This window comes from Hordeum vulgare, chromosome 3H (genome assembly GCF_904849725.1).
Source record: "Hordeum vulgare subsp. vulgare chromosome 3H, MorexV3_pseudomolecules_assembly, whole genome shotgun sequence".
In the NCBI taxonomy this organism is placed as follows: Eukaryota; Viridiplantae; Streptophyta; class Magnoliopsida; order Poales; family Poaceae; genus Hordeum; species Hordeum vulgare.
The window spans coordinates 38,377,244-38,390,282 of record NC_058520.1 but is presented as its reverse complement, the minus strand read 5'-3'; the positions used below and the strand labels follow the sequence as shown (position 1 = coordinate 38,390,282).

Here is a 13,039-nt window from a genome sequence, read left to right as displayed (position 1 = left end):
ACGACAAGGCCGGAGAGATTGACAACCTCTCCAAACTCGTTGGGAGCATAGTTATTTGTTGTGTGTGCAGGTCCACGACTTCTGCTAGCGCGAGAGCAGCAAACACGTACTTGTTGATCCTTGGAGTCCTCCTGGTTCGATAAACCTTACATTCCCCGTGTAAGGGAAATATGTTGCTCACTACATCTCAACCTTCCACTTGGGGTAACCAACGAGGGGCGAGGAGTATAGTTCCATCAACTCGTCATCAGAGGCGCAAACGACCATGAGGAGGGCCGCGCAGCCTGATGAGGAACTCCAGCATCGTTCCTTCGGTGTGTCAGGGCAATGGCAGCGCCAGAGTCATCGGAGGAGGGTCGGGAAGAACGCTCCGCCCCCTTTGACCACGAGCTCCTTGGCGGCCCCGGGCCCTTCCAGCACCCCCACCTCGAGCACTGATGTTGCCCTCATTCACCACGACTGAAGTGGTGCATGATCTGAACGGGAAGCTCTTGCTACCCCCCACAAAGGATGGGGGACGCCCATGCTTCCCCACCATGGCCAAGAACCGAAACCAACTCAAAGGATGAGAAGAGAAGAACAAACCGGGAAACTATGGGTTGGAGAAGAGGAGAAGGATGGATGAGTATCGTCTACCGCACCCCTCCCGCTTTTATAGGGAGGGCGCGGGGGGATGGCTCTCCTACACTCCAAGGGTCGCCGCCCATCTCGACCTATGCCGTTGCCCGCCATCACGGGCGAACAAGTAACCATCCCATCAATCCAATCCACGACGCTGCGACTTCTGCCACGACGAGGCCTTTAAACCTCATGCACCCACCGCGAGATTCGCGCTATGTATGCGACTCGTGCAAACGACCTGAACTGGTGGGACAGTGCGGAATAGTGGGTTGGTTTCACGCCCGTGCACAAACTTTGGGCTAGGCGAGCGCGTATGGGCCAGGCCCGGGGGCTCTTGTCGGTGCACTAGTAATGGGGTACCTAGTGCCCCTAACTTTTGCACATGCATTGAGAGCATAACCCCTCAAGAGCAACCACCAACCCAAGCGAAGAGCTGGAACCATATGCCGGCAAGACCAACGCAAATAGCCCAAGACATGCCATGAACCCTCAGCACCTGCTAGGGGCGAAGGCACAAGCATCCTCACCAACACCTGGCAAGGCGCCTCCTCGGCAAATACGGGCCAACCTGCCACCGCTCCACCTCATTGCTACAACAGTCACTTATTGATGAGGTGTCGAGCTCCCATAAGGCTAGGTGGCTCTCGCTAAATACGTGGCGGCGCGGGGGAAGACAAATTACGACCTGTTGAGACCCGTCCAGACGGGTGTCAAGACCCCAAGCCACTGCAAACTCATGGGTGGCAGGAGCTTGCCGGTAACGCACCCCCGCTCGCCACCTAAGGCCGCATTTATGGCGTTTTGTCTTAAGTACGAGAGTTAGGTATGATAGCACTGTTAGCCATCCGATCATGACTATTTTCCACTGTTGACGCCCCTTGAGCTATAGAAGGAGGCCCGAGGCAGCCTAGCAAAGGATTCAGACACTTGGAGATTCTACACTAGGTAGTTTCGGATCCCGAGAGGATTAGAACCAAGTATACTTGTACGTACGTGATAGCTCTCCACGACAACCCTTGCCGGGGCAGAACTCTGTGCGAACTTCATCTTCCTCAATCAATCCACCAAAGTAGGAGTAGGTTTTTACGTTTAACAGCAGCCCAAACCTGGGTAAAAACACATGAGTCTCATCATCATGCCGCCTCGTAGTTTTTGCTCTTTGTGCCACACGACCTCCCCACCGAACCACAAGGGGACAAAGTTCCCATAGGTGATCGACTGCACATCTGCACCGACACATTCCATATTTGATATTTCCCGCTAAACAATGGAAAAACATATTTTCTTCTATTTTGAAGGATTATCATTAGAAACAACTTAGAAGTAATAAAGATCCGGTGAATACCAAATGGGAATTACTCAAAAAATATCACAAATCTCGAGCCATCACCTCCCGTGGAAGTGGGTTCTTGGTCAAAACTAAGGGTAATTAAGGCACTCTTTTTAATAGAGAACCGAAACAAAGCCTTAACACATTGTGAATACATGAACTCCTCAAATTACGATCACCTCGAAGAATGTCCCAGTTTTTGCCACCTTGGGGTCTATGGTTAATATGTGTATATAGCTTGCAAGAAAGGATTTAGAACTCACATATATTCATGAAAACATAATAGGTTCATATATGAAATCATTGCACTTGGGTCCTAGTGACAAGCATTAAGCATAGCAAAGTCATAGTAACATGAATATCAGAAAGTAGTGGATACTAGGGATTAAGCCCTAACAAAATTACTCGATTACATAATGAATTCCATACATATCCATCTTCCTCCAGTATGCCTACAATGAGATTACTTCCAGTGGTGAGCATCATGATGTTGTTGAGGAACAATGGTTGTTGATGACGACAATGATGATTTTCCCTCTCTATACACCTGAACAGACTGCAGATATGACCTCTTGAAGAGAACAGGAGGTGGTCGTGCCTGTGTATGATAAAATGCAATGAAACTTTCTCGCTGATTTTTTCTCTCAGGAAGACGGTATATGTATAGGTTGAATTAGGTCAACCGGAGGCTTGTGGTGCCCAAAAGCTCACGTGGCGCACCCTAGGGGACGTCCCCTGAGCAAGTGGCTCCCTGGTGGCCCCCTCTAGTAGTTCTTTTCACCCATATTTTTTATCTATTCCAAATAGTTCTCCATATAAAAATTCCAGATCCAAGAATTTATATTTTTGCACATGAAAACAATACCATGGTAATTCTGCTGAAAACACGTCAACCCATGTTAGTTTCATTCAAACCATGCAAATTAGAGACCAAAACAATAGCAAAAGTGTTTGGAAAAGCACATATATTTAGGACGTATGACTCATGTGGACCAACTTGAAGGGAAAGATATCCAACTCCTAAGTGAGGACATTTAACTCCAATGCCTCAAACAAATTCGTGCTAAATAACACAGTTGGAAAGGAGTTTTCAAAGTCTGCCCCCTCAAGAAAAATAGGTTGGATTGAGCACACACTAAAGACTTGAATCTAACTTTCACTTGAACACCATTTAGTAATACTTTTTATCCTGTGACTCAAAGAGAAGGAATTGGTAAAATAGTAAAAAAAAGTCAGAACAACAATTTCTTATTCTTTAGAGAACATTTTGATTTCTTCAATTGCCCCACAAACCTTTTAAGGGTCATAACTCTTAGTTAATCCAAATCCCCACGGACTTTTACATGTACATAATCACAAAAACATCAGTCCCTTAACTGCTTTGTCACTACTCACGCAAAACTCTCAAAGAGGGCACTACATGGACGTATCATTTCCTTTAGCGACACTATCAACCACTTTTCCAATTTAGCTCTAAGAGCTACAACCAAAAGTTTGGATAACATGTTTGCTTGGAGTGGGGTGGGGGTTGCATTTTGCGCCTACCATTTCACACATACTAATAGTTTTTATCACATGATGCATTGAGATTGCCACATCACCAGCACAAGGAACCAAAGGGAAAATATTTGGCAATTATCCCTAGTGATAAATACTCCAGCCATTATATTAAATATGAATATTGAAATTAATAGGTTCCAAATATACGATGGCGAGAATGGGTAAGAGAAAGGGGAAGCCCTTGAATGCTATTAAAATCTCACCAAGAGGTCATGACTTTTCCTTTCACACACCCACCCTTTCCTCATGTCCTCTCCTCTTCTAGCCCCCTTCGTTTAGAAATTGAGATAGATCTGCACAAATAGACCACGACGACGTTGCCTCCATGGTCACTAATGCGTTCTCCATCAGGTTGGTGTGTAAGCAAATCCTGTATTATCTCTATAGAAATATGTGTTCTTTTTTCTGATCTCCGTTTCTGATCCATAGGGGTTATGTGGCGAGCATGAGGGGTGAGGCAACCGTGGAAGGGCGATGTCCTTTGGTAATTCCAGATCTGTCGCCTATGAAGTCTCCGAGGTCCTCGTGGTGGGAAGACGAGCTCGCCTCCGCCATGGCTACTGTTGCTGTCGTGGGGGCTGCGCCCGTGAGGGCACGAGAGAGGGAAAATCCACAAAATAAGAGATCCATGTCTGACATGTGCTCCACGGAACCATACTTGAAATCCCCCCCCCACCGGTGATACTGAATGCAATGAGAAAATAGAGGTGGACGGAGATGAGGCTCTGTGTATGATCATGAGTCGGGTCAAAGAAGACAAGAAGCGAAAGAAAAGACTACAGGAGGTGCAGGCGGCATCGACTGCCACACTCGAGGGTAGTAGAGGGCAAGTGCACAAGGGAAATTTCTCGGCAATAAAGGTACGAGATCCACCACATTCCATCCCAACCCTACCAATCTTTCCATGTAATCATTCATACGTTTTTATCTTAATTTTATTTTACTTTTCACCTTCTTGGGATGGATGGTATAACTAGTCAAATTTTCATCTCCATAAGATGAACAATTGGTGCACGCATATTTTCCATGGGGGGGGGGGGTGGGGTTAGTTGTTGCTTGACATGGCGGTCGTCTCACCCTTATAGAATTTTTTATGTAAGGATTGTGCGTACCCGGCCCAACTTAGTTGCTATGCTGATCCAGGCTTACTAATTCATGAACAATGTTATATGGGTCGATAATTGCTCTCATGTCCATGATGACTTTATGGTTAAAGTTGTATGAGCTTGTGTTAGGTTCTAGTTAGGATAACCATTGTGTTTTTTTCTGGGGCATCATTATATTTTCTACCATGATATTATTTGTTATGTGTATGTATTGTAGATTCATGCTTAAATTGTCCATGGTGACCTCTCAGGATTAGTGTAAGGATTGGCATGGTACATTCACTAGAGAATCTATGCATATTTCATGGAACTTGCTAACCTACAATAGATGCTACTCATACACTTAACTAATACTAATAACCAATAATCATAGACTATATTATGATGTCTTATAAACAATAATGGTTGTATTCGAGAGAGGCCAACTAGCGCTATATCACCTTTACAATCTTAAAGGTCCTAGAAATAGAGCTCTCTAATCATGTTTGTGGTGAGCGTGTCGTACCATGTTGTCAGTGGTGTTCATTGTTTCCTAGGTGAGTTGTCCACCTACTAGTAATATGAGAGTGTGGGACCACACTATCAGCAAATGTACATTGTACCTTAGCTGGCTTGGCCCACTTGCGAGAAATGCGCTTGCGTTTAGCATCTTCCGTATCACAAGTTATTATGGGTGAGCTACGAATGTAGAGGATTGATCAGTGTCATGGCAGTCATGAATGTGGCTGAGGTGACAATTCTCGTCTTGCCCTTTTCTATTTATCAAAATTTCCTTGCCAAAGGGGAGTATCCTAAAGAAATTCATCCTTTTCCTTATAAAGGCAATCATAAAATCTATCACATTAGAGAGGCAATCCTTAATCAAAAAAGTCTTCCATCTATAATTACAAGTCTTCCTTATCAATCACCGTATCTCTTTTCTATCTTCTCTTCCAAATTTTCCCATGTTTTGTTTTGTATCCTTTTGGCATCAACAAGGATTCTCAAATACAACACAAATAAAAAGGATGCCCAAATAGCTGATTGTCAAATCATTAGCAGAGCAAGTACAAATCTTTTATAATGCTTAGTTTATGTCTAGCGTTTCCAAAAAGGAAAAAAGTTCACTTTTATGGAAATTAATTTACAAATCCAAACATTTGTTCGAAAGTAGAATAGATTAATTTCAAATTATGTGTATTCATATAACCATGTTTTTTTATAAAACTATAACATCATCAACATATTGTAGTATATTGATACCAACCCTTGGTATATTCTACAATAGGACCTTTAATGGTATTATTACCCTGAGCATTTTTCATCAATAAATATAGGGCACCAAAAACCAAATCAAAGAATTAGGGCGCAAGTATTATTCTCATCTCAACCCTCTAAAAGTATTAAAGTAGGGACCTATACAATCATTCATGTTAATTCCCACATGTCCTCCTCTCATTGTTTACATGAACCGATAACTCTTTAAAATATCCAAGGTCTAAGTAAATAGAGGGCCCTAGTTGCTAATTACTGTGGTGAGTGTTTGCGGCCACACTTTCAACAATTGGACATTGTTTCCTAGCTGGGTTGGCCCATCTTCCAATAACACATGGCCTTGTTCAATCGTTTTCGTGTCACTTGTCATCGTGGGTGAGATCGGAGTGAGGAGGGGTGATTAGTGTAATGATAGGCATGCTTGTGATTGAGGAGACGGTTTTTCCTCTTGCCTTTTCCTTTTTAGGAACATTTTCCTTCCAAATGAGACTAGCTTAAAGAAATAGTTCATTTTCATAGGTGCATAGGAAGATCATAGAAGAACATCATGAAAGTTGTTATGCTAGAGATACAAGATTGAACTTATAAAACCTACCACCTATAGATAAAGTTTTCTTTACCAACTATTACATCTCTTTCTATTGTATCTTCAGCATTTCTGAAGTTTTCCTTCATATCCTTTTGATATCGGCAAGGATTCCCAAATCCAGCACACAGAAAAAGTATTCCCAAACTTGTATTGGCCAATCAACAACACGAAAAGTAAATATTTTTATAGTGCCCAGTTTTTTATGTAGAATGTTAAAAAAAGAAAAATCACATTTTATGGAAATTATTTTTCAAACCAAACATTTCTTCAAAAGAACAAAGTATGAATTTCTAGTTATGTGCACTCACATAATCTTCTTGTAATAAAAATATAGTATCATCAATATGTTGCAACATATTGACACCACCATCACTATATTCTACCATAAAAACTTTATAATATTAGTATCCATAACATTTTTCATCAATAAAGATAGGGATTAGTGGCCAAATCAAACAACCTCGGAGATAAGGAATCTCCTTGTCGAACCCCTTACGATCTAAAATATTAAAGTAGGGACCTATACGACCATTCATTTTAATCCCCACATGTATTCCACTCATAATTTGGATCAATTACTCACAAAATTTAATAGAAAAAATTAATCATACTTTGATAGTTTAAAAATATATATTTTATTTTGGCGCAACCTTGTTCAAAATCAATATTAAGGATGACGCCATTTTATTTATAGTATGAATGGTATTTTGAGTATCATTTAAAGTTAATCCTCCTCTAACTTATACATAGGTTATGTGGGGGAGCCCACAACACAAAGCAAGATACAAAATATTCCCTAAACTTATGTATAAAGTTGGAATCTCACATTGAGAAAACATATAGGTCTAAGATTTTGAATTTGTTTTTCCTCCTTACATTGGGGACCAAAGTAACAAGACCATTACTAAGCCCAGACTAATCTAAATGCCCACTATAAAGAGTTAAGTAAAGCTTCCAATTCTAACACAATTAAATTCCAAATCTTATGAGAGGGTTCTTGTGGTAAACAAGCACGACTACATGACTTATCATGTGTGATTCAGAAATAACAGTCTTAAGTTCATTCATTGAACAAACTCTAGTTAATTGCTTCTCTAGGCACATCCAACGTTATGTTTTCCTATCTGGATGGCCGAAAGGTTCTCATAGTACTTAGTTTATAATCAAGGTGTTATTTCTTCCCCTCAACGTTTCCGTCCTTAGATCAAGAGAAGTGATTATACTTTTTCAATGCCTACCACTTGCTTTAGCATGGAAATATCTGATGTTTCTACCACCCTCAAAATTCTAATTTTGTTTAGCTCTTTGAAGACATTAAATTTCATCTTTTGTTCTAAACAAATGATATATTTGTTCCCAATAATGGCAAAACATGATCCTATCCAATTTTTAAAAGTGGGTTCTTGTAAATTGTTGCACAAGTATAAAGCCTTCCATTAGACTTTAGTTCCCTAAGGAATTGTTCTTATTAATTGCACAGAAATAAAGCTCTAGTGGTTGGGTTATCTTGTTTCTATATCCTAGAAATATTCATGAAAAATATCAAAATCTTCAGCAACCATAAAGGCATCTTCATAGTCATGTAGGACTCTAGACAATTCTGCTAAGTAAGAAGCTCTGCCTCTAACCGAGCATCTCCATAAACTTCCATTGTATCTCGTTTTTGGTGTAAATAGTTATTTTTTATGTAATAGGGGTCATATTGAATATCTAATTTGTTAACAGTCTCAATAGTGCCTAGTGACATACCACTAGATAGATTCTATGATAATAAAAATCTCAGCAAACGCAAATCTTGTGAAGGTTAGTTTTAGAAAGTGTTTCCCCCCTTGTTTCATTTAGGCGTAGGAAATACAATGTGTTTATCCACAACTAAATTTCTAGGAAATCTAATTTTTGCCTCGTGACAAAGTCCTCTAATATTCTATAACATATGTTCCATTTTCGTTTTTTATTTTTTTAATAAGACTTTTAAATGGAAATCTCATATTTCCGATAAAAGTTGGTTGGTATTAGATGTTTCCTATTATTCTTATCTAGAAAATAATTTTTTATTTGTTCCCTATGAGTTTCTCCTCCACCCATGTCACTATCCTCTCCATTACAAAGTAATTAAACAAAACCATTTTCTCTAGTATTAATTTAAAAAGAGTTGGAATTTCATGAGAAGGTACACTATAAGGTTTATTTAGTTGCATCATCGGATCAAGTCTAGTGTATTTGGATGATTTGATATGTTAATATTATGTTCTACCATTTTAAAGGAGTATCCAAGATTGATGCCAACATGGGATGTGATATGGGCTCTATTTCAATTAAACAAATTTCTCATATCACGGACAATATCAACCAGAGTATCTTCTTAAACCTCGATTCTGTCACACGTTTAAGGTTCTCATCTACACATTTTTCTAGTATTAGTTCTCCATGTACATCTTGTTTTGACTTTTATAGAAAAAGAATCAACACACTCATCGATATTCACATAATATATTTTCTCACTACCATAATCAACTAAATCATCATTTATCTCATCATCATTTTTATTTGGTTTAGTCTAACTACCAAACCATTCAACATTAATAAATCATTCAATAGAGCTCCTGAGAGCTTGCTCTAACTTCTCGCGTTGTCCGTGAACTTTGAACTGTATGCATTTCTTTATGGTTTCCGTTTGGTGGGATTTTGTTTCACTCCAAATCAGGCTGTGATTCATGTCTAGCAACAACATCTTTATCTTTTCAGAATTTGGGTTAAAATTATCCATTTACATTCATACTAGAACTCTCCATTTCATTAAGTGTGTTATTGTTGAAAATATTAATATTACTAGTTGTATGTCTACCTTTTAGCACCTCTTCATACCATTTCAAGGACGTGCTCCCCAATAGAAGCCATGTTTGCAAAACCTCACTATTTCCACTATTTCTGCTCCATCATCGTTCGTAACAACCACCACATTTTCCACATTAAGATATTTCGCACTTGCCTCTTCATATCATCTATTCCCCTGTACCTTCATTTCTACATCACTTACTCCTCTTCAAATCCAATGTCATATAAAAGCAACTAGTTGTTAGCAATCCCAATAAACCCATGAATATTTGAATATCTCTAACTCCCACTACAAACCTAATAACCCCATCATTTCCAATATGATCCATGTCAATCTCTAATACTGGACCAAGGGATTATCACACGTCACATAGGCCCGTGAAGTTTCTCAGGGAATCTCGCATTCTATTCTGTTTTGCTCCACATGTATGAAATTTTATTAGCTAGATAATGTCTAGTCTATCGCAACACATACATCAATGTATTATTAGTGCCCAAGAAAGATAACTGTCTAGATTTTTTAGTTAAACTAATTTTTATTTATTGGGAAATATCATCAAGAAGCACCTCAATGTTTTTGATTTTGATCTGCACTCTGAGTTCCAACTAAAAAAAATACATAGATGCCTTGCAATATCTATGTCACATTTGACTATCCACACAATGACTATGTTTACTCAAATATTATCGCTACACACACTCCAAGTGACATAAGTATCACACGTCCAAAGAAACCCATAAACGAAGGAAGTGCAAATGAAATAATCAAGAACGAAAAAATATTACTCTCCTCATCAATTAATTGGATTGGAATTAGGTCCTCTACTCTAGTCGTCCTCTTCTATTTCATGCAGTATCTCAGCCCGATTCGGGCCTTCCTCTACCGAATCTATTAGTAATTAAACTTCTCGACATATGCCTTGATTTAGGCATTAGTTGTAGGCATCCCCTTAGCTTCAAGGAATTTATTCTCCCGGTTCCCATTCAACTGTTGGAAAAAATTGGAATATGATGCTTTGTTTCAAGAATAGCAAAAATTACACATTAGAGAACTTTCCATTTCGTGATGATGATTTATTTTTAAATGGTATACATGTGGAAAATGTGATGTTTGATGTTCGTTTTTTACATTAATTTTTGGTACCCGCAATTATATGTATCTTAATAGTGTTAGTCAATTTTGTAGGAAGTACTTGAAAATCCAATATTTCCTAATGAACTAGATACTCATCCATCAGAGAAAAATGAGTCTTTACAACATCAGAGGAAAGAGAGAGAAACCATATCTAGGAAAAGGAAGCAGGGGAAGATGAATAATACTAAGAAGAAGAAGGTGGATGCACAAAATTTTATTAACAATGATAAATCAGACAAAGTGGGAAAACCAAGAGATCTGGGAAAATATCTACCTCGACGTGGTATTCTAAAGTACACGAAGCACACATCTATGAAACTTGCCAAGGAGAAGCATGTCAATTCAAAATACAAAGAAGTAACAGAACTCTACCACAACTTAGTAAAGCGTGTCAAAGTCTCGGAAGGAAATGGTGTAATTTGCACTAAGATGCCAAGACATGAGCTATCCAAACAAGGAAGTCTTGGTAAGCTCTCCTTGGATGCTATGGCTTCTTCTTCCTCATCATATGGGTCTATAGAAGAAGACAAATGCATGATGACCGGTAGAAGTACTACTAATATTCCCAAGGAAGCCTTCACTAAGACTGAAGAAGCAAATAAGCATTGTGATCATGAGTACTCTACCAAGCCTAGTAACGAAGAGATGTCTGCTATGATTGATCTAAGTATTGCATTACCAGAATGGACTGGTTTTGACTACAGGTATGTTTGAAATTTCAAGATCCCAATACTGAGCATACATGTGATGATACTAAATTATTTTCTTGTGACCACTGAAACTCTAAATCATGGTGATCTTGATGCAGAGAAAACTGGAGCCAACCACTAGCTGCTGACTTGGAAAATGCAATGAATTCAAGTTCAATAGGCACATGTTTGCATGATGAGGCAATCAAAGTTCCTCACACTAATGTTGTTATTCCTACATTGAGTTTAAGCGAACTCAGTAAGATTGATCATGGTTGCAGTAATGTTTTAGTTAAAGAAACCATGAATAAGAGGTGCTTCTCCACCAATATGAATCATGGTGGCTCTAAGTTGAACTTGCAAGAGGGTAGTCCTTCTACACAACAAACAATGCGTTTTATGGGTAATGATCTTGTAGTTTGCAAGACCAGAGGTGAATCATTTGCTAAAACTACACACAAGGATGAAGGTAATTAACTTCCACTAATGGAAATCTAAAGAAAAATGTGTTCTTAACGCAAGAGCATTATTGTTTCTATTTACAAGCTCGGGGTTTCCCTAATTTTGCAGTAAATTTGACCAATACAACTCAAGATTCAACATTTCATTTTGGATACAAGACTCCAAATGTTGGTAGTCAGTTTGTACCAGTATCTAATGAACTTCCTGGAGATGGATTGCTATATGAAAACAGGTATGAGGATTTTTCAAACTCGCAAACCAATCATCCTTTTCTATTGGAAAGTCCGTCGCTTCCCAACCATGGTAGTGCAACATCCCATGTAAACTTACTTGCCCCATGGTGTTATTTCCCAGATCCTATTGTTGGGGCCGAGGAAAAGAAAATTGCCCTCAAGGAGGAGAGATTGAGGATCGCTGCCATGACGGGGAAGAAGAAGAGTAAGGAGCGAGAGCTAGCACTCATGCTCACGAATGCTTCAATACTGCTTGAGACACAAAACAATATTGGGAGAAAGCTCATCGTGAGATCTTATGAGGACCAAAACAATCATCAACCTCAAGATCAAATGTACATGGGAACTGGAAGTAGTAATGCGGGTGATTGATCTATTCTCAATGTTGCCTCTAGGTTCTTTTAGATGAACTTTGCTTTATGTTATTTCTACCATATGAACTGCACTATTGCTTTCGGTACGATCTGTTAACTTGTCTGTCTTGAATTGAATTTCACATATTCATATTTGAAATTCCGTTGAAATGTATGCATTCGGAACATAACATTTAATTAAATGTGTTGTTGAGATGATGTGGGAATGAGCTCTACATATTTCCTTTTTGAAAAGGAGGAATACCCCGGCCTTCGCATCAAGCGATGCATGAACCTATTTATTTAAACAAACATAGTATCAAAGTATGAACACAAAACAAAATATGAAACCAACTAGCCACAAACGGGAAAAATAGGATGCAATGCCTGAACACATATCCTAATGTTGGACTCGCATCCAAACCAGTCATATGTAGCCCATGTTATAGACCCATCTGTTGCAACCAAAGGCCAAAATCTCCCTCCCTTTCGTAGGTGTAATATTGAATATGTATGAATCTATCTAGACACCTCGTATATAACCCGCAAAAAGTTTGTGACAATTGTCATGTTTAATAAAACATCATTCTGATAGTATCGGATAGCCCAAGTAATGCACATACTCCACAAAAATTTATGTTGTTGTAATAGGCTAAACCCCACCTGACAAGTGACCAAATAAAGTGGATATATTCTGAGGTGGGAAAATATTAAAAGACATGTATTGTTCGCCGCAATAACTTTGTGGTGTTCGAGTAGACAAAATAGTCGACCAGGGTGTTGATCCAACTAGTAGGCCGCTATTTTGGCGGACACATAGTGCATGCAGCCTTCTTTGACGGGGGAAAGATTGAGAGGAACGAATTCGCTTC

The 13,039-nt window shown here is 39.2% G+C and overlaps 1 protein-coding gene across 1 annotated transcript; it reads left to right on the top strand.

Moving 5' to 3' along the window:
• Nucleotides 1-3,731: 3,731 nt before the first annotated feature.
• On the top strand, nt 3,732-12,316 carry LOC123439455. The gene is made up of 6 exons (XM_045116163.1): nt 3,732-3,862; nt 3,941-4,371; nt 10,482-11,134; nt 11,239-11,588; nt 11,690-11,813; nt 11,936-12,316. The coding sequence occupies exons 2-6, from the start codon at nt 4,243-4,245 to the stop codon at nt 12,021-12,023; spliced, it is 1,344 nt and encodes a 447-aa protein (XP_044972098.1). The 5' UTR covers nt 3,732-3,862; nt 3,941-4,242; the 3' UTR covers nt 12,024-12,316.
• Nucleotides 12,317-13,039: the final 723 nt, after the last annotated feature.